Source organism: Gymnoscopelus microlampas, assembly GCF_963454915.1.
Source record: "Gymnoscopelus microlampas genome assembly, chromosome: 9".
Taxonomy (NCBI): Eukaryota; Metazoa; Chordata; class Actinopteri; order Myctophiformes; family Myctophidae; genus Gymnoscopelus; species Gymnoscopelus microlampas.
Genome location: NC_139946.1, coordinates 8,079,716 through 8,102,521, shown reverse-complemented (window position 1 = coordinate 8,102,521; position 22,806 = coordinate 8,079,716). Strand labels below are relative to the sequence as shown.

Sequence of the window (22,806 nt, the reverse complement as noted above, 5' to 3'; positions counted from 1 at the left end):
TAACGACTACCTCCCGTGTTGCCAGATTGTTGAGAGAATTAAGCAGCCTGTTCTAGGAAAACAAGCCCGCACTGGGCCATTATGAGTATTTTAAACCTATTGTATACATTGAAAATAGCCGATCTACAAGCTCAAAACGCGTCGCAGCTTGTAGATCAGTTATTTAAAAAAAAAATCTTGAAATACAATGTGAAACATCCCAACAACACAAATCTGGTGGCCTGGCACAAAGGATTTTCAGATACATATTCATTTGGGGGTCAAAACCATGACATGGAAATATTGGGGAAGTGGGAACCTTCAACCACTGGTTAAAATAAATTCAACTACACTTTAGAAACAAGCCCGAATAAGCAACTACACATTAGAAACAAGCCCAAATAAGCAACTACACTTTAGAAACAAGCCCAAATAAGCAACTACACTTTAGAAACAAGCCCAAATAAGCAACTACACTTCAGAAACAAGCCCAAATAAGAAACTACATTTCAGAACCAAGCCCAAATCAGCAATTACACTTTAGAAACAAAATTAAGCCAAAAAAGCCGCAACCCGCAACTAACCAATATATTTACAGCCAGGCAACTTAACAGAAAAACAAGCCCAAAGTCGCTTATAATAAGCGGACATGGCAACGGCTGACTATCTCCCGCGTTGCGAGAAGACCAGGCGGAAGTGGGAGGTGTCCTTTTCTCTATTTAAGCGCGCCAACAAAGCCCTGAAGAAAAGCATTGCAAGGAGAAGGAAGATCTTGGCCCCGTTCGCCACAACAACTCTCTCTGTCTCTCCCCGATCGCTTTCCTGCGTCCCTACACACGTTGACCCAGTGCGACCACCATGCCAGAGGAGACCCCCGCCGCATCATCGTCCAGCTCTGGAAGGTAAAGGACAAACGCTTTGGAAGTGCGGTCGACGCTGTCTCTGTCTCTGCAGCCGCGGATGTATTGTTAGCAGCGGTGGCTATGGTTAGCGTGTGGCTAACGCCTACTTCGGCGTACGGCGGTGACGCGTGTGGAAAATCGCCGATCTACAAGCTCACAGCGCGTCGCTTCCGCGACGCGCTATGAGCTTGTAGATCGGCTATTTTCCCCCCTTCCCGCTAGTTAGCATAACATTAGCGACCTTGGTCTGTATGTATCGAGTCCAGTGAGCAGCAACGCTGCATTGTATTATTTCTGCCTGCTGTATAGCCTCGATCTCCAGGCTTTTATTGTTGTATGATCCCCCGGTGCATTCGGTCATAACTCCAGTTAGCAGTGATGCACCGTTGGGCTGTTAAGTGGGGTATTTTATAGAATGTAAACACATCCACTCCACAACAAGTAACTAAGTATATTTACTACCAAGTACTGCACTTTAGTACAATCTTTAGTTATTTTTTACTTGACTATTTCCAATTTTCAGTGCTTTTACTTATACTCCACTACATCTCAGAGGCAAACATTGTACATTACCACTACTTATTTGAAAACTTTAGTTACTATGCAAATGTACAATATTATTATATTATAAAACGTACATTAACCGCTTTAGCCCTATGTTATACATGGGCTATTTGAAAATGGCAGATCTACAAGCTCACAACGCGCCGCATCGTGACGCGTGGTGAGCTTGTAGATCTGACATTTTCAAACATTTGAGTACTTTTACTCCAAGTATATTTTGCTGCCAATACTTGTACTCTTTTACTCAAGTAACATTTTGAACACGGGCCTTTGCCTACTAACAGTATTTTTATGTTGTGGTATTGCTACTTTCACTTAAGTAAAATATCTGAGTAGTTCTTCCACCACTGGTTGACAGTAGTGCGCCATATAAACACATCCACAACTCTGATGCAAGCACGATTTGCATCTTTATTACAATGTATGGATCATACAGGGCATGGTGTAAAAAACAAGTTGGTGTTTTTGTCTTTCAACTTTTGGGCAAGGCTTAAAACGTATGAGTTGGTTTAGCCTTGGATCAAAACTATCATAAATGTATTTTATCGAGTCTGACTTCTACTTTCGTTTCTATCATATTCAAATGTCGATAAAAAAAAAAGATAAAATGTCTTGCTCTAAGGCTAGAGTTGGTTAAACGTCCATCACATAAGACCAGGGGTCTTCAACGTGTTCAGCCCAAGGACCCCCTAGCTGAGAGAGAGATGAAGCAAGGACCCCCTCTATATTGTGTTTTAGATTCAACTTTTTTTGTTTACGTTTACTGTTCTTTTTTCCCTCTACACCTATACCTCTTTGCCAAAAATAGCCGATCTACAAGCTCGCAGCGCGAGGCGTTTTGAGCTTGTAGATCTGCTATTTTTGGCTAAAGTTCTCCCCAGAAAAGGGATGCTAGAGTTAAGGTAAATAATCATATCATATCACACAAAGATTTGGCGGACCGCCTGTTGTTACTCTGAGGACCCACTAGGGGTCCCGGACCTCCTGTTGAAGACCCCTGCATCAGACCGTACAACTAATGTTACTTTCTTTACCATGTACTTCTCTTACAGCATGGAAGAAAAGCCCTGTTCATCCACTTCTGCGCCGGACAGGTGAGCACTGAGCCGATGTACAAGATCGGCAGCTAGATCTGCCTTTCTTTTTTCTCCTCCTCGTTTTCAACAGTAGGTGTCAAAACATTGCTTGAACCTTAGCCTACCATCCGTGTGTTGGTCTAACTATGTGATGTGTTCTAATCTACAGTACTGACGTTATGGAAGAGGCAAAGAAACTCATCGGCACAGGGAACAGACATCTGGTCATGGGCGACTTTGTTTCAGCTGTCAATGTCTTCCAGGAGGCCTGTGCAATGCTGTGAGTGTTACATTAGACATGGGGCTAGGGCTGCTAAAATATAATGTTAACATGGTGCATTCATAGACTAAATTAAAATGTTATGTTAGTTATTAAACCTGCGTGTCTGTGTAAAGGCATTTCAGCAGTCTTGGAATACATTACTTCTATGCTTAAAGTGTGCATGTCTGAAGGCATCAGCAGTCTTTAATGGGAAGTATATACACTTGGATTTGTGAATGAACCCCCAGATTCATTGTGGGACTTTGTCCTCATTGTCCAGGGCTGCGAGGTATGGTGACACTGCAGATGAGTGTGGAGAGGCCTTCTTCTTGTGTGGGAAGTCCCTGCTGGAGCTAGCAAGGTTGGTATGCTGCTTGGTGCACACATGACAACATGCATTATCCTTATTTTGCATATCTTACTTTGTAACAAGTTATGTGGCTTAGGAGGTAGAGCTGGGAATCGGAAGGCCCCTGGTTCAGTCCTTGGGTGCTGTTACTGCTGTATTAATTGTGTCCACTGCTCCTAATGGTTAGGCTAATAGGCTGGGTAAATGAGGAGTACAAATAACATGTGCAAATACCCTGACTACTAGGGAACATTATTGTTTTACGGTGTGGGTAGATTGAAGAAATTTCATTGCAAATAAATCATCCTCTGAATGTAGTTTCTCACATCTTGATGATAATGTAAACTAGCTTGGAAACTAGTTTGAAATCATATACCACACGCACTGCCTGAATTTTGGAACATGTTAACACTGCCCTATCGTTATATAGACTTTCCCTTTGAAAGAATAAAGTTGTGTCACATAGTACAAGCAGCGAAATGTTGTTGGTACTTGTTCTGTAAATTGTGCTATCATAATAACATTGATTGAATACCTTTTTATTAAAGGGATATTTCACTTTCAAACATTGTTGGGGTTAACGTCTACTCGGGTATAAAAGAGCCGGTTTTTAACTTTAAAGAAATTGAAATTATACAAATATGCAGTGAAGAATATACCTAGGGTCTTGTCTTAGACTGGTACAATAGCTTATCATTTAGCAGCATTGCTGTTGCCCAGATGACATTTCAGGATTGTTTTGTCAGGATGGAGAACACTGTTCTTGGCAATGCTCTGGAGGGAGTCCCAGAGGAATCAGACGGGGAGGAGGATAAACCTGAGAACCCCAACATTGAGAGTGCTAACAACCTTGACGGTCAGTACGCTTTATTGGAAATGGTTTAAGCTTTGTGATGACCAGAAAAGTTACTGTTTACTAATTGTGATGACCAGAAAAGTTGCTGGATTACTAATGTATGAGCTTTTCTTTTTTAACTTGTGGTCAAAGCTTGCGTTCCAGCCAATGGTATAATCCTGAAATTGCGTTATTGGTATCCTTAAACGGCAAGACCACTTTGGTCGATTTTTGGGTTGTGTAGTTACCTTGCCATGATGTAACTCCAAAGGTGGACAAAACTCCATTGATAATTCAAAATATGCTCCTCATTGACTTGCGTTGTACTGTAAAAGTCACTCTTTTTTCTACTCTTTTAGCCCGTAAACAAACAGCTGATTCAGACTATATAGAACATCACAAAGTACAGTTTATTTTTTATTATGAATTGATTTTACTATTTGAAGATCCCCGGATCCAGTCTGGCTATTCTTATTAATAAAAATTGCAAAATCAACAGGAAGTCACATTTTTATTAAAAAACAAACCGTACTGGGTTTTGTGATCTATATTGTCTGAATCAACTTTGTTTGCGTTCATTTATGTGCTAAAATAATGACTTTGAGAGCTGTTTTAACGAACAATCCAAGTCAATGAGGAGCATATTTTGAATTATCAATTTCTAATCAATGGAGCAATTATTTTTGATTTCTTGCCCACCTGGAGTTGCATCATGCCAATGTAACTATACAACCCAAACCTCTACCAAGTGGTCTTGTACGTTTAAACTGATAGATGCTCAGAAACTTCCTCACGCGCTGTTCTCTGGTACAGACGATGAGAGAGACGCGCTACGCAGACAGGTTTATGAGGCAATGGCTGAACCGGAAAAGATCGAGGGGGCAGAAACCAAAGTGGAGTCAAGTGATGGGGGCACTGCCACGGAGGTGAAGGCAGAAGACGGTGTGGCCATTATCAAAAATGAACCGCAGGAACCCAAGTCTGTGAAGGAAGGAGAGAAGAGTGATGAGGTGGTTGTGACCGTGGCGGATCAGAGTCCTGTGATGGCTGTGGCAGACTCCAGCTCTGTCGAAGAGGGTCTTGTAAATGGAGCCGAGAGGAGTCCCAGTCCTCCTTTGGCCGATGCTGGGAAGAGTCCTGTGGTGGATGATGCCGGGAAGAGTCCAGTGGTGAATGATGCTGTAAAGAGTCCAGTGGTGGATGATGCTGTAAAGAGTCTTGCTGATGATGCTGTGAAGAGTCCTGTGGTGATTATTGTGACTGAAGCGGAACCGTGTGCTGTGTCTGGGACGGACATCGGCTCTGTTGGCGAGGCGCCAGTAAATGGAGCGGAGAAGAGTCCCAGTCCTACTGTGACTGACGCTGGGACAATTCCCGCTGCATCTCCTGGAAAGGAATCTGTGAACGTTGAGAAGGCGCCGAGTTCTGATGAACAAGAAAAGGCTGAGGCTCCGTCGGCAGATGCTGAGGGAGAAGATGCTGAGGGTAGTAGAACTTTGCGTACAGTCCACTGTTCAGCTGGTGCACAAGTCGGGGAATTATTGGTATCGGAGCACAGTTATAGGTGTTTAACATGTTGCTGGAATAAAGGTGTTGAGTCTGTTGCTGGAATAAAGGTCTACACAACTGATAAAATGCACCTGGGTGAACTGCATGCCATATTATGGTTTCGCTCCCGCAGCCGTTGAACTAAATTATTGCTCCATCTAATTGTTCTTTGCTTCTTCAGAAGATGACGACGATGATGAAGATGACGACGATGATGGAGAAAATGCTGAAGACAAGGTAGGCGCCTGTAAACTGTAAGCGTCTGATGTTGGCTACGATGTGACTGTGCACTTTCTAAGAAATATGCACTGGTAGCTTGTGGGCATTATTTAGCAGCAATGCTAATAGAAACAAATGGGTTCCAACTAGCTACTAATAGATACACTGCAATGTATTGAAGCAGGGGGTCTCTCCACAATAAAAAAGTATTGTAGCCGGAGATCTGCTGCATTTCAACCAATTTTCACTGAAATGATGCTAGGATAAATAAAACATGTGTTCGTGAAACAATACTTATCTTACTTTAGTGGTTATAAAACAGAAAATGCTTTAGTCTCTACTAGGTACCACATATTTTTGCGGCGAAGTTATGGCAATTTGCCTTGTCAATGAGTGCACCGTTGACGTACAATGGCCAGAAGCGGTGTCTTGTCTATGGTATAGATGACAGCATTTATATTTGACGTTGAGATTGTAATGCCCCTCTGTTTCCAGGAAGAAGATGAGGTAGGCAACTTGCAGTTGGCATGGGAGATGCTAGAGGTGGCTAAAGTAATCTACAAAAGGTAAAGATCATTTTGTGCCTTGAGATGCTAACATGCCTATTTCATTACACTTCACTTTTTTCATTTTCAGTTCATTGTGTGTCCGCATCTTACAGCTCAATCAAAACCGTAGAACAAACGTAACGACTTGTTAGGCTTACCTGCTTTGTAGGGAGTCTCATGAAGCTACACTCCTTTGACATTCATGCTCTTTAAGTGGTACTTTATATTGGATACAACTTCAGTTATTTGACGGTTCATGTTTATACTGCAGCTTAATATGGGTATCACACTCATGGGAGTACTAAAAGCTTTTACTTAACCACAGTTCTGATATGAAAGACCTGGAAGTTTCAGGTAGTCTCTACTGAACTTGAATGGTTGTCCATTTGTGCGTACCAGACCTTGCACTGAAAAGCTGGCAAAGTCCTAGTTTGATTTAAGCTTGCCAGCTGTAAACGCTGTGCATGACACAGCTTTATTTGTTGCTCAACCAGGCATATTTTCAACAAAGTGTTTGTCATCACTTTCAGTTCAGTTGAATCTTTTATGTTTTGTCAGAGACAAAGTGTATATAGTCTTTTCTCAAAGAGAAATTTGTCAGGAAGGTGTTTTCATAAGCTTGCACATCCTTTTGTCAAGCGGTGACGTCGGCACTTTATAAAGTACTGTTTTTCGTCTATACTAAACATTGCCATGTTTATGGGATCTGATTCTACTTACTACTTCAGTGTTGGTAAAACTATTCTGAATTCTCTTTCTCTCTATATAATATGCACAATATAGTTCACGGTGTTCAAGCCATTTCCTTGTTTGAACTGTGAATTGATTTGAGACTACTTTTCAACCTCTGGTGTAAAACGCTTTGCAACATTGTTTTGAAAAAACCCTTTGCTCCTTTTGTTTCTATACAGAAAAGAGAACAAGGATGATCAGCTGATGGCAGCACAGGCCTTGTTGAAGCTTGGGGAAGTCGGTGCTGAAACTGGTAGGATTTAATGGTCTCCAAAACTAGACTAAACCAGTCCTCGTTTTCCTCATTGATTCCATCTAGGCATTTGACATCCCTGAAGAACAATGACTTCTTGTAATTTTGTCCATGCCATAAATAGGCCTGTCACAATTATTACATAATCTTCTAATCGCAATTATTTTGCATAATCGTCATAATCAATTCCATGTTAAATGTCATCTATTTTCAAAAATGGTGGAAATTGCAGTTCTACAAGCTCAAAACGCGTCGCGATGCGTTTTGAGCTTGTAGATCGGCTATTTCCACTTTCTTTATTTTTAAGTATAAAGTAAATAAATGTGTTTATTTTTAAGTATAAAGTAATTAAATATGTGTTATTTGTCATATCTGCCCTGTGCAACTTTTGTTTACAAAAGCTAAAAGCCAAACAGAAATGTAATTTCTATTCATAATGTTCCATTCATTTTCAACGACAGAAACACAATTAAATCGTTAATCGCAATTATTTGAGTGATAATTAATCGTAAACTTAAATTTGTAATCGTGACAGCCCTAGCCATAAAAAGTTTGCTTCAATAAGAGAGTTCAAAGCACTTGTCCCTAACCTAACACCACTTGTTTGCATGTAATCTTGTCCCTACCCTAACATCGCATGTAATCTTGTCCCTACCCTAACATCACTTGATTACAGCTGTGATGTTGCAGCACGGCTGGTCATTATTGTATTACTGACCTGACTCTCAAACCATAATCTGACAAATCTCTTCTCCGTTTCCCCAAAATACCATCATGGTTGTTGTTGTGTCTAACAGCATGTCTGTCCTCCAGGTAATTACCCCCAGGCCCTGGAGGACTTCCAGGAGTGCCTCGCACTGCAGCTGAAGCATCTACCTGCCCACAGCCGTCTGCTGGCTGAGAGCCATTACCACGTTGCAACCACTCTCTGCTACATGGACCAGTACAGCCAGGCCATCCAGCACTACAGTAGCTCCATAAAGGTCATCGAGAATCGGCTCGGTAAGACACGCCTGGATAATAAAATGTTGCAGTGTCACAATATTCTTGACCGAATACCTCATCAATAATGTGATGTTTTTGGGGGATTGCTTTTGGTGCCTTCAGAGGATATTTACGCGCAAGAACAAAGTAGATTTTCAGGCCTGAACATCTACGGTAGTTTCGCTGATCAGAGCACTACGTCACTCAAAGCGTAGCCAGTCAAATCTGCATGTCACATTTGTTGGCCAATCCGATTTTGTGAAATTTGTTGGGCAATCAAATCTAGGTGTTTTGTGACATTGTCGACTCAACAACCCACATGCCAATTTCAATATAAGCTGATCATGGCTAGTCATGTGGATAGTGATACGTCCTTTTATGTAGGAAAAGGCAACATTAAACTATACTTTCATTACCAAAAGCTCAGATGCCATATTGTTAATTACGATATTTACCTTATCAGCTCACACTGAAATGTGTCTTGCGACCCAGCAGCAATTGTATGCAACACGTAATGCTCACATTTGACATAAAACGGAAGCAAAACAAATTGCATACATGAAAACATTAAGACAAGCAATGTCCACTGCTCGGCCTACCCCTGGCCAGGCTCTTAAGTTAAGCCTCAAAGTCGACTGACGGACAAAGGGCTTCTCCAGGCTGACCTTATTGTGTGTTGGAACGCCGTATCTCCTTCCTGAAGGCAGCAACCTATATTCCCATTCAATAATGTCGTCCAGTTGTAACCTAGATATTCCACTTTTTTTCCCCCAAGTTTAATTTGCATCTTAAGCATTTTAAGAGACAGTTATTTAGACGAGCGATTAACCAAGGGCTTGCATTATGCCTGTATACTGTGGGGCCTGTCTTACACCTGTACTTTTCAACACTTTAACCCATTTCGACCTGAGGCCGATTCTAAAATGCCTTCTGAATTCTGACCTAAGTTGTCTAATTTATTCAAAAATTACAAAGAATTGTTGCTATATACTTTACATGGCAACAGGAACCTCAAAAAGGGCTTCCCGTCCTGAAAGGTATAGTTACAAATAAGGTTTCCTGCCCAAAATGGGTTAAAGGGAGAGCAAGACGTATACGTGTCTTTTTAAAATGAAACCAGGAGGTGATGTGTACATTGTCTTGTGTGCAGCCATGCTGCAGGAGGCGATCGCCGCAGCAGAGGGCACAGATGGTGCGGCTGATGAGAGGAAGGAGATGGAAGAACTCAAGCTGCTCTTGCCTGACATCAAAGAGAAGGTGGAAGATGCCAAGGAGAGCCAGAGAACCGCCAGCGCAGCTTCTCAGGCCATCCAACACACACTGGTGAGTAGGCAGCACACTTGAGCATTACACTGGTGGGCAGGCGGCACGGTTGGCCACCACCACAGGTTCTTAATGAAATTCTTTCTTTTCTTATATGCAACACTCTCTCCTATCTATGTAAGCGCACCTTTTGAACTCTCCTCCACTGTTGGTGAAGCAGTGGCTGCGGGTGGGTGGTGTGCATAGTTTCGGTCTGTGTTATGTGCTGTTGCTGGGCTGTGTCTTACAGCCTGTGCAACAGTGCTCACTCCACTCCTGCGGCCACAGAGCGACTAGAGATCATAGTACCGGCCCTTGACGTCTTATTGGACATTACACCATTGGTCGGCCTCCATATTCTCTTACAAGCTACTCTGTAAACTGTTATGTATTCTCTACTAGGCCTGCTATAGGCGATGTGCTTAACTGTTGTCCCGCTTTACCGAAGTTGGCATACTTGTGTCCGGTTCAGTTTCCCATAGCTTTGTTTGCTGCAGCAGATTTAAACCAGAAACACACCTGTCAAATGTGTTCTGGGCTGCAAAAATGCTGCTGCGCCAACCAAACAACGCTATGGGGAACTGGAAACGGGTATTCCCCCTTCGATAAAACCAGGAAAAAGTTATGCACACGGCCTATTGGTAGGTACTACTGTGCAGTACAGTTCTCAGGTGGAAGTAAGGCCCCCCCTTGCTTTGACATTTACAATTTTGATGCTCTTTGACACATCTGTCTTTAAAACCGCTGTTTAGTTTGATTTCAAATGACACAAGACTGTAATCTCCTCCAGGGTGGGGCTTCTACTTCATCAGGATTCACCAGTGAAAACGGTGGTCCTTCATCAGCGTTTGCAACAGCCAGTCAGGTAGGCATCCTGTCCACAACTTGAAATGTTGCGTTGTGCAAACGGTTCATAGCAGTTGCTCGAGAATGTTTCAAAAAGAAAACGCTAGTACTACAGCGTGAAGCTCAGCGGGTATACCTCCCCAAGCTTGACGTCTCTTGTCTTTCCTTTCAGATCACAGTCAAGCAGATCCCAGTAAAGCAGATCGCAGTCAAGCCGTCTGATGGTGCCTCGTCTTCTAAAGCAGTCTCAGACATTTCCCACCTGGTCAGAAAAAAGGTGAGGCATCTATACAACCTCAAATCTAGTAATCCTGCCGTAACTGCTCATTCATTCTCGGTTGCACATCGTGTGTCACATCCCAAAAATGGCAGATCTACAAGCTTGCAACGAGTTTTGCTGCTTTGTTTGTGAGCTTGTAGATCTGATATTTTCGCTGTGCGACTACATTTTAAAAAACTAAATTTTTCCTAATTGTTAACCTGTTGGGCAGATCAATCCACACATTTCTGTGATTGTGTAAAGGGGACCATCCTCATTTATGTTCTGTGGAACATCTAAGTCATGCAGTTAAATTCAGTTTTTTAGGGTAGGTGGTGATAAACCATTGGTGTTCCATCTGTTCATCTCATGCCCAACCCAGTACATAGTTGGTGTTAGCCTGCAATCAGTGTTATCCTGTCTAATCAAGGGTTTCTTTTTTTGTGCCAATATCTGAGCTCTGATCAGAGGGCATTGTGCATGTTTGTTTTGGCATAGTGGTTTTGCAATGGTGGTTGTTAATGTGTTTTTGTCGAGATGGAGGCAGTTGATGTAAGAAAATGGGCTTTAACACAGGCTGATGGTTTTCCATCCATGACTAGTGCGGTAATATTTCTGCTGGTAATCTTTGAGTTGAAGGTTAAGTTGGTTCACATCTGTGCCCCGAACATTTAGATTTTTACAAATTCCACCAAGCTTTTGTGCTATTCTTTTTAGAGGAACGGCCCGGTTACAGTTTGAAGCCTTACTATGTTGTTGTTGTTCCTGGTTTTTGTATCTACAGAGGAAACCAGAGGAGGAGAGCCCAGATAAGGATGCTGATGCTAAGCAGCTCAAACAGGAAGCCACAGTTAATGGCAGCGGAGGCTCCACTGCCAGCAACGGCAATGGAGTCCAGGAGAAGGAGGCGAAGGAGGCGAGTGATAGATGGGCTTTAACACACCTGTACTAGCTGGCGCGCAGGATAATTGATATAAAATGAGCTTGAGCTCTAAACGTGCGTTTGGATGCATTTAAACAACCTGACATTCATTTGTCTTTTGTTTAATTTGGTGTTTTGGCTTTAGCTCTGCCACATGTGAATCTCGAACTGTTTGATGGCCGTCAGGAGGAACGGGAAAGATTCATTTTTACCCAGCTATTATAAATTCAATGTATAGCGGATGGCAGGGAAACTTCAACGTAGTGGTAAATGGAGCATTCCACTATCATTTTGGGGTTTCTTGACATGAAAAAGTTTGAAAACCACTGATATAGAAACATAAGTTTTTCAGAAAACCGTTAGGATTTAGAGCCATTTTGCAGAATCAGAACCTCAGGCCTCAATGGCTTGGACAAGGAGTCTATAATCTTGTATTCATGGTGTTTTCTTTCTCTCCTGTAGCCTGCAAAGCCGCCTGCCGCCGTACAGTCATCAGCATGATGGTCTTCATGTCTTCCTGATCCTCAAGCCAGCACAGCATGCCTGTCCAGACCCCTCGCCCTTCAACACTTTGTTTTTGTAAATAAGAACCATTTTCACAGATTGGTCGGTCCAGTTTTGTATACTTGTAGTAAAAATGAATTAATAAAGGAGATTTGCAGATGTCACGTGTTTGAGTGTTCTCAACCCCCATCCACTCACCCCCACTGAGTTTGTGATTAAAATTACCAATTTTCAGGAATTTCTGTTCAGAATATTTACTCTACAATAGGGCTGTGAATCGTCTGCTATCTCACGATTCGATTCCGATTCTTGGGGTCACGATTCCGATTTTATCGTTTTTTTTTTCAAAACAAACTATTCTCGATTCAAACTTTTTTTTTTCCGATTCAAACGATTCTTGACTCAAAACATAGGATTTCAGGATCTGCTCCAATCTGCTGGCATGAGTACATTTATGTAGCTTTTATAATTGTTTTATCAACTGATAATAATGGAAACGCACAAAGGTAAATTGAAAATCGATTTTAAAAAAAGAGAATCGATTCTGAATCGTCAACAGTAGAATCGCGATTCGAATCGATTTTTTCCAACACCCCTACTCTACAATGCAGAATATTTACTCTATACAATGCAGTGAAACATTCTTGTCATTAGAGGAGTTAAACTGGAAATGATTCAAAAGGCGAGGAACATTGAACAACATGCACATTTATTAATGGAAATGCCCTCTTCTGCTCCTCAGCTGTGATTGGGCTTCTCTGTGGGAGGCGGGGTCTTGTCTTCATTGCAGGGGTGGTCAGAGGGAATGTGATTGTCTTCAAAGGGTTGGTGAGTTGAGTGTGGCGCTGGACTTGATGATGCCTGTAGACAGAACGCATGCTATGCAGTGTACTTCAATGAAAATGCATTCTTACTAGACTTTGTATACATGAACCCACTATGATTCATGTGTCTGTACCCCATTTCCAATAATGGGCACTATAAATTGAAGACCGTAAAGGTTGTGTCTACTGTTTTAACTGATTTTATTTTGCTACCTAGTCCGGTTGATTATATACAGCATTTTCCACACTTAATCATGTTGAGGTAATCTGTCTTTCATGATATCTGAAACGCTTTGCCATACTTACAGTAATGGGATACATGTAGTGGCTGGTGGTGTTGGGGTCAGGTTTTACTAGGGCCTGCAGGTCACCATCTCGAGCATTGACCAACCGAATACACAACTCCATGATGCCGACCTCAAAGAAAAACACACACCTGTCACGCTGATGCTTGCTATACCTATATGTTGATAGTCTAATCCCTGATTGAAACCACAATCCTCACCAGGCCGTACCCATAACCGTTTCATTTGAGGCCAATAATACAAAATGCCTTCTAAATCAGTAATTCTCAAACCCCCAAATTGATATATGGCCACGGGCCCTCATTTGTAAATGTTTTGTGCCAGCTGCGTCTAAGTTCCATGTCCTACCAGGTGTTTGAACCCAGGTGTCCCTGTGTGGGAAACCAAATTTCTACCTCCCTGTCAGGACAATCCCACTTGCACGTATGAGGTTCAGGCAGTACTATTTGTTAACCTACCTGACGTAGGATCTAAGGGAGACCACCTCCAACCACTGCAGATGTACCAGTTATACCGTATTAAAGGAGTAGTTCATCCAAAAAATGACTTATTTTCTATCAATTGCACACCCCATGAAGCCTTGAATCCATGGATTTATTTTAGTTTTTGTGGCATTCCTAAGCCAATAATTTGATTCCCGTCTCCTACCGGCTAATGTATCCGGTAGGAGACACAAAGTAGATTTTTTGTGTCTCCTACCGGATACACACCCGGTCATCAAATTATTGGCTTAGGAATGCCACAAAAACAAAAATAAATCCATTCAAGGCTTCATGGGGTGTGCAATTGATAGAAAATAAGTACTTTTTTGGGTGAACTCCTCCTTCATACTCTACAGGTTGGTTGTAAATTCATTCATAGGAAAAGACTGACGTGTGTATTATATACTTTACATACATGTTCTGTATAGAGGGATATGTACATAATTATGTGTTCTTATACCTGTGGTACACAGTTGAGCTGGCTAGTGCTTAGTGAGGGTCTCACAGGCAGGCAGCGCACTGGCGCCCTCCAGTGGCCACTATGGACCTGTTATTAGAGGGAAGTCATGCAAAGTTAGTCCTCATACTACAGACTGAGTGTGGGGGGGTGGCTTCAGGTTTAGCCATGGTTCACATGGTTCGCTCGTCTGTCACAAGCATCATGGAACCGAAAGTTCCTGGTTTTCTATTTTTTTTACAACTCTCACATGTACATAAACGTTCAGATTTCATATATAAAGTTCTTACCCACGCGCCACGGATGTTACAAGTTGATCCGACACGCGATACGTACCCGTATCACCCGTATTGTTCAATAAAATTACATTTCTTTTTATTGAACAATACGAGAGATACAGGTACTTATCGTGTGTGTGTGTGTGTGTGTGTGTGTGTGTGTGTGAGAGAAAGTGAGATGTATGTCACAGAATGTGTGAACCTGGTTGTATTGGTCAAAGAGCGACAGGCGGGCCCAACCCAGGGAAACCAGTCTCTGCACTTCTTGGCCATAAATATCCACACCTCCTGCTGCTTGAAACTCCACCACCAGAGAGAGTGAGGGAGATGGTTGCATTCTTCAGAGAGAACAGCAAAAATGGGTATGAATTGAAGGTAACCCATAATATGGTATAATGCTTTATCTACATATTAGGACAAGAAATGTACCAGTATTATTTTAATTTTGTGAAATGATGTTGTAAAATTATATTATATTATCTTATTTCATCTACCCTAATGTGGAGAGTTGAATTCTAGCCACAAAACACTCAACTCACATTTTGCCAGTTTATTACAAGCTATACATCTCGATGACACATACCTGGGAACTTGCTGCTTGGCTGAAAGATAGGCGTAGTTTCTATGGGATAGGCTGTGGGTGTAGGGCAGTACTCTTCCTGGCTGGCACTGGACAGTGGGCAGTGGGGTCCGCCGTCCTACCTCCTGTTCTCCCAAGTACAGAGCTACGACTAGACGCAGCGCGCTCAGAGTGGTATCAACTCCCAGCACAAGGTCATAGAAAATCACAAAACCAGCCCTGCAAAACCAGGGGAATGTGTGCTAAATAGAATAGAATACAGTAGACTAACACCAAACCAACTCTGAAACCCAGGTTTATTTTCACTTCTAGAATGGCAAGACATTCAAAAGAAATAATTTGCAACAACAGATTATGATTGACATGATGTTTAACATGATAAATGACATGATAAACTCTAGTTAGGACTGACTACTTGATTTGAGTTGGATGTGAAAAATAGACTTATGATTTGGATCTGTGAAGGTTTAGTAGACTGACGTAGGGTCATAGGTGGCTGGCCCCAGAGAGTCCAGAGAGCCCATCACATGTCTTCCCAGGGGAGAGGAAGGGAGCCTGGCCTGGGGCTGTGGAATGGAGAGGGATATCGACATCAACACATTACTATGATTTGTGTGTAATATTTTTTGCTTTCACTCAATGTCGCCAATTCTGTCTGCTGCCATTCTGTATGCCTAGTTAGAAAGTTGATGAGTTCAATTTAGGACTCAACATTGACAGCAACTCTACAGTAAGACTGTTCTTGCTGAGGATGCTCAGGTCCTTTGGCGTGTGTAACCGGATGCTGCAGTTGTTCTACCAGTCTGTAATGGCTAGTGGCATGAGGGCTGGTGGCACAATTAGCCTAGACCAGTGGTTTTCAACCCTTTTCATATCAAGGTCCATTATTTATTCGGCATTTGAGCCACGGACCACCAGATTTTAGCCTTTTAGACCGAAGACTTGTACCTGGTACCATAGGAGAAATAACAGGCAATTGTTGATAAAAAATAACAATTCTTCCACATTCTACAATTGTGTAGACTTCTTGTAAATTAAGTAATGCAGATGTTTTAACAATAATGTAACTCTTGAGAGCGTAAAATGAAACCAAATGGACCCGTGAGGGTCCATTTGGTTTCATTTTGCACTCTCAAGAGTTAACATCTGTAAGGGTCCATTTGGTTACCAACTCTCCATTTAACTGGGGACCACCTGGAACCCCCTCAAGGACCACTGGTGGTCACCGGACCACTGGTTGAGAACCACTGGCCTAAACAGGTTGGTAAGGAAGGCTGGCTCTGTCGTGGGGGCTACACTGGACGGGGTGGAGGATGTGGTGGAAGTTTGTGTACAGAGGAAGCTGGAGGCCATCAGGGCCAACCACTCCCACCCACTCCACTCCACAGATCAGCGAGCAAGAGGAAGGACTTCTTTCCTTCGTTCTTTCACTCCAAGACGAGGTTGGAGGGACTTCGTCAGTCCTTTGTGCCGTTTGGTAAAGGGTCAACGGTAATCGTCTTTCCGTGACTCAGTTGCAACACGGCGGGTTGCGACTACTATTGTAACATCCACTCTGTTGTCATCTGTAATGTTACCTGCGGTTTGTGCCGGTGTCATAACTACGCTTATATGCCTACTCTCTTTCTTGTTCTGCATCAGGCAGGATGATTGTATAGGGTGTACATGTTTGTATACACCTTTTTAAATAATTGTTGGTCTCTTTTTGTGACGTTACTCTTCCTATGGATGTATCTTACTGTACCTTTAATGCCCTGTATCTGTAAATGAAACTGTGCTGTCTCAGGCGCCTGATTTTCACTTGCGGGATCAGTAAAGCTATATCTATCTATCTAAGTTACCCATTACATTTGGTGGGAGAAAAAAAGAACTGCTTTCCAAGCTAACTACATGGTGCAAAGCTTGAAACGTTGTGATTTTCAGCAAGCGACACCGCTGTATGACAAAGCATGTCTTAATCCCACATAGAACACATACGCTTTTTTGAACATAGTGGTAATGGGAAAACGGTGTACTGTACCAGCAGGGCCAGAGGGAATGGGAGCGGAGGTGGGGGTGGAGGGGGCTGTCTGCGGTGCCTCGGACCCTCTGCGGCTCTCTCCATCTCCCGGCGAAGGTTCTCTATCTCTGCCTGTACGGAGGCCACCTGGAGGAGGTTCTCCCTCTGCATCAGCTGGATCTCTGTGCCCGCTGCTGCTAGACAGCACGTCAACAGACAAAGGACAATGATTCATGCCTTAAACACAATAGAAGACTGATTTGGGAAGATTACAGTCGTTGACAAGCGTATTCCATAATAGAGCCGGCGATAGGATTGGGTAGCACAAACTACAGGATTTACCTTCAGATTTGTCTAGATTCCAGTATTAAAAATAATGTTTTATATAATCACGATGGTTCCGACTTGTCTAAGGCATTGGTCAAGGTTCCATTTGGTTCTATTTGTGCACTCTCAGAGTTATGGTGGTGCGTGGTCTAATGCAGGGGCTCTCAAAGTGGGGTCCGGGGACCCCCAGGGCCCTACACCAGCTATTAAAAAAAAGAATGTTGACGCTTTTTCAAAATGAAAAAAATGTTTTGACATTTTTACCACCACCCATTTTGTATGGGGTCCTTGGCACAAAATGTTTTCAGATGGGGGTCCGCGGCCAAATACACATTCATTTAGGGGTCCTTGACATGAAAAAGTTTGAGAACCACTGGTCTAAGGCTCGATGGAGACTTTTTTTAAACATTACATTACATTACAGTCATTTATCCAAATCGACTTACAATAAGTGCATTCAACATAGGTAGGGAACGAAACCTAAACCCCTGCACACTGCACGTTAACAAACAACACCTCTCTGTGAGCGTTGACCTGTCACATTTTGTAATACAAGTGGATTTTGTATTCTCAGTGAACTCCATGGATCAAAAGGGGGGCTTGTCCCCTTCGTTCCTCTGTGAAGCGTACGGGTATCCTACCTTCATGGCCGTGGTGTCTCTCTCTGGCCAACTGTAACCGGAGGATCTCCTCCTCAAGTCTGTGGTTCTCCTGCTCCATAGCCAGCAACTCCCAGCTCTGACCGCACTGAGGAGGCTTTACCTCTGGACAGAGCATGAGATAAGGGGTTGAGAAACTTTACCTGCAATTTTAGGTCTTTTCAATGTCTCAGATGGTCTAAGGTAGTTTACTTTTGTCACGTTTAACAACATCTCTTGAGGTGTTTTCACTTAAGAGATGCAATTTGTTTAGGACGCAGTTCAATATCAAATCAATGTAAAGACACAGCATCGACTTATTCGTCCATTGCTGCTGCGTCCTACAGAATTGGACTCATTGTGGAACACACATTTCATAAAGCCCACTGCATGTAACAGTAGAGTTCTTCTACAGTTCTTCTTTGTTCTTTGTTTCTTACTCTTCTTCCTGCCCTTGGCTCCAGGCCCAACGGTGGTCTGTTCCATTGTTTGGGCCTCAGCCTGTAGGTCGTGCATCTGGGCCAGAACGGCTGGGTCTGACCCACCGGACTGCATGTAGGCCAGCCGCAGGGCTCTGGACATGGAGAGATTTGACTTTAATTACTCATTTAGTTACGGAGATCAGTAGGGCAAACTCTTATTTACAGTGACACCTGTGACATTTTTTAACCCATTAAGACCGGGAACGCATACTGTGTCATTTTAGATTTTTAGCTATAACCATTTTTTTATACTTTAGGCTATTCAAAAATAGTAGATTAAACAAGCTTGTATGTATGCTTGTAGATCTGCTATTTTTGAAAAATCTTTGACCGTTTGTGCAAATCTTTGAAACAACATTTTTAACTCAAATCTTTGCTTCTGGGGGTCCCTGGAACAAAATATTTTACAAATGTTTGCTTAAAAGAAATATATGTATAATATATATTCAAAGATTTGCACATATTTTCACGATTTTTCAAAAATAGCAGATCTACAAGCTCGTAGCTTGAGCTTGTAGATCTGCTATTTTTGAATAGCCAAATAAGTCTAAAATGACACGGATACTTTCCACGGTCTAAATGGGTTAAACAGGGCCCAGACAAAGGTAACAAAAAGCCAGCGCATCAAAATGAAAGGGTAACGACTCTAGTCTAGTATGAATGAGGACCATTGCCTTATCTGGTTAGAGAGGGGACCGTCCACAGAGGCTATGAGGTCAAACATCACAGGGTGCATCCTGGGTTCAGGCTGGTCAGCGGGCACAGAGACCACTTTGACCCTAAAAGGAGGCACGCAGAAGACCACAGATCACATGCTATAAGACCAGATTTGTCAGTCCTAATTATACTCCTCCATATTCTCTATCACACACATAAACACACAAACACACACACACACACACACACACACACACACGCACACGCTCACACTTACTGCAGTGCGTTGATATGTTCAGTGAGTTGCTGCAGCGTTTCCTCGTTCCTCTCCTCCTGTTCTTTCAGTTCCAGCATTAGAGTCTCCAGGTGACTGGTGCTGTTCTGACCCGCCAGGGCATCCAACCGACGGGCCAGCTCTGGCACACACACACGCACACCGCACACGCGCACACACACACACACACACACACACACACACACACACACACACACACACACACACACGCACACGCACACGCACATTTTCATGTTTCAAAATGTTCAATTTCAGATTTTTCTAACCTTTACAAAAATTGCATCTGCTACTGGTATGTTCGAATACAGTTCAGTCTTAAGATGAATGATTACCAATTTGCACACACAGGCAGGTCTATTCACACACTTTTACTACTCCTCTACATTTCAGAACCAAATATTGTACTTTTACTCCATTACAATTATTTGAACACTTTAGTTACTTACTTTTCAGATTTTGAGTATTATTACAAAACATACAGTAACCACTTCAGCCCTATATACATGTCAGCCATTTGAAAATAGCCGATCTACAAGCTCACAATGCGTTGCGATGCGACGCATTGTGAGCTTGTAGATCTGCTATTTTCAAAAGATTTTTATACATTTGAAAAATGAGTGCTTTCTACTTATTTTGGTACATTTTGATGACAATACTTTTGTACTTTCACTCAAGAAAAGTGCAGTATTGATACTTTTACTTAAATTTAAAAAAAATACACCACTGCTAGTCATAAACGTAAGCAGCACTTTGAGAAATATACAGCAGTGTAAAAGGGAATCGAACACGAACATTTCCTGGATGAGTTGAGAGTAATGTTGAGATTTAAGAAGGCTCAGACAGGACGGTCTCCTACCATCTCTCTGTAGCTCCAGGTGCTGGTTGTGGGCCTGTATTTCAGCTAGTTGGCGCTCATGGAGCGACGCCATCTCTTTCATCTCCTTCATTCTCTCACCGTGACCCACCTGATGCCCACAGACCTGGGAGTCACTTATGTAGAAGTACGTTCTAGCAGTTTATGTGCATTTGTTTTTCTTTTTTTCGTTTTCCTTATATGTAGGGGTGCAACAGTTAATAAAGCTAACACAATAATACATTTGTTATTTTCTTTTTCGGAATGCTAAATAAAAATAGCAGATCTTCAAGCTATGAGCGTGGCTATTTTGTACAACAAAGTATAAAATAGGACTTAAGAGGTAAATCAGACAATCGATTTGATTGATAATTGAAAAAAAGACATGTTGATAAATGATGATATAAACAATAGAAAACACACTTTTGATTATTTGATTAATAAAAAATGTATAATCTGTATAATAATCCCTAAGAAAACAAGCTGTAGTTGCCCATATGAATGACACCAGATTTATAAAAGCTAATTGTGTTGCAGACTTTTGCAAAGTATTAAAGTGTCTAATGGTTCACCCGGTGTGATGATGAACAGATATAACATGTGAAGAAAGCAGATCAGACAAGGACTCACCTCTGTATCTGTGTTCCCCTTAGATGGCTTTGGCAGAGTCTCTTCAATCGACATCCTCAACTTGTGAAACTGAGCCATAGAGAGAGATGCTTTGTAACTCACATTCTCCTTCCTATTGCTTCCTACTGACTATGGCTATGCAATACATTGATTATACCAATGAATGTGTGATATGAGACTAGATATATCATCTGGGATTTGGGATGTATTTCCTTTTCCTGGTTTCAGTCACTTGTTCAAAACGAATGAAAATAGCAAATCTACAAGCTCTGAGCTCACAGTTATGAGCTTGTACTGTAGTGTATAAGATCCATTGTCATTTAAGAACATTTCTTAAACATAAAAAAGGATATTATCGTCACAATATTGATATAAAGGTATTTGTTGTGATAAATGATTTTGTCCATAGCGTCCAGCCATATATAGTCAATAATCACTGAATCTGATATGACCATGCTTGGTGAGGCATAAACATTATACTGTTTTAGTGGTGTTTATAACATCCTTCTCAATCAACTCTAATGTGTAAGATTGCACAAAAATACACTTTTCAAGCCATGAAATTGATGTTTGAGATGCCAATTAGTGAGGAGAACACAAAGGGATCTTTTAAGGAATAAACAGAGCCCTTTAGCCCTGATGAGTTCTTTGTGTTTAGCATTTGTCTGTTTTGTTTTGAATCTACATGAACCGTGAAGGATTACTACACAGTAAAATCCTCAGAGTTACTTTATCCATTTGTAACTCAGAGAGTTAAATGAACACTGAGGATTTTACAGTGTATCAAAGTTGATACAAAAGATGTTGCTATCTTTATGTCTTGGGCTGTTGTCATAGGGACAGATGAAGTTATTTATCAGAGGGTTTACCTCGCCAGTGAGGGTCTGCAGGGCCAGGCTCTCTGGTTGACACGCATCAGTATCCCTCCATCTTATTTTCCTCTGTTGTTGTCTCTGCCCTCCTCTCAGCTAGCAGGTGTGCACACACACACACACACACACACACACACACACACACACACACACACGCACACACACACGCGCACGCGCACACGCACACGCACACACACACACACACACACACACACAGACACGCGTCATAGTGCACATTTTTCTACTCTGTACTTAATATAAAAGAGATTATCCAACCGATGCTTTTATCTTGAACAATGTGAATGCAAATTCATTCTGGTTGAGTGTGGATTCTCTTGCTCCAGTTGGGCATGTGTTATTTACTGGTTGGGTAGTTTGGCTTGCTTACCTTTACAAGATCAGGGGTTCGTGCTTGTTTAGGCTGTAAACCTCTCTCACGGTCTCTGGCGAGATGCTCAGGTCTCTGCCTCAGGGCCACAGGGTCCCCGATGTCACTTCCAATGCAGAACAATGCTTTGTGTTTGTCTAGCAGCCCGCCGGAGCGAAACACCATGCAACAGTTTACACACCTGAACTGCCCCAGTGACTCCATCATCTTCTCCATCTGGGATCTGAGTCAATGTTTCAGAGAGTCAGTAGAGAGATAACGGTTGATCACAGGAACATTTAAGCTGCAATCCGGAACGTATTTTAATTAATACAATTGTATTTAAACCAATCTGTATAGAGTATGTTAATACAATATAAGTAGTGCAGTGGTTGGAGGTGGCCTCCCTACTCTTCCTACATTTAGACCCTGGTGTCCGGGTAGGACACCTACTGGTTCTTGTCCTATACTGCCCGGCTGATCTCCATCTGGCCAGTCAGGGATTTCAAAAATACATTTTGTCTCATGCATGTGGGAGACCAGGGCTCGAATATGGATAGGACATAAAAGTTATGTATTCCAGCTTTAAAATGGGTCTTTTATTAGCTGGAGAAACCTCTGTTAGTTTTTTATCTGAAAATATATATTATTTATGACATTGCAGGAAATGATATAC

The 22,806-nt window shown here is 42.1% G+C and overlaps 2 protein-coding genes across 3 annotated transcripts; one reads left to right on the top strand and one right to left on the bottom strand.

The window, feature by feature from the left end:
- Window positions 1-714: 714 nt before the first annotated feature.
- nasp (nuclear autoantigenic sperm protein (histone-binding)) lies at window positions 715-12,246 on the top strand. 2 transcript variants are annotated; one of them, XM_084066961.1, is made up of 14 exons: window positions 715-881; window positions 2,498-2,539; window positions 2,691-2,801; window positions 3,064-3,144; window positions 3,879-3,988; window positions 5,700-5,752; window positions 6,230-6,300; window positions 7,194-7,267; window positions 8,081-8,269; window positions 9,402-9,574; window positions 10,344-10,418; window positions 10,572-10,676; window positions 11,443-11,574; window positions 12,043-12,246. In XM_084066961.1, exons 1-14 carry the CDS (start codon window positions 838-840, stop codon window positions 12,079-12,081), a joined length of 1,299 nt encoding a protein of 432 aa, XP_083923087.1. In that variant the 5' UTR covers window positions 715-837; the 3' UTR covers window positions 12,082-12,246. The 2 variants fall into 2 exon arrangements, with proteins under 2 accessions (XP_083923087.1, XP_083923086.1); XM_084066960.1 differs by having other exon boundaries at window positions 5,697-5,752.
- Window positions 12,247-12,822: 576 nt separating this feature from the next.
- ccdc17 (coiled-coil domain containing 17) lies at window positions 12,823-22,367 on the bottom strand (the record flags this gene model as incomplete). Its single annotated transcript, XM_084065942.1, has 14 exons — window positions 12,823-12,945; window positions 13,215-13,325; window positions 14,156-14,242; window positions 14,633-14,768; window positions 15,014-15,229; window positions 15,491-15,576; window positions 17,031-17,206; window positions 17,978-18,100; window positions 18,415-18,548; window positions 19,131-19,235; window positions 19,391-19,529; window positions 20,265-20,373; window positions 20,892-20,960; window positions 22,152-22,367. The coding sequence occupies 14 exons, from the start codon at window positions 22,365-22,367 to the stop codon at window positions 12,823-12,825; spliced, it is 1,830 nt and encodes a 609-aa protein (XP_083922068.1).
- Window positions 22,368-22,806: the final 439 nt, after the last annotated feature.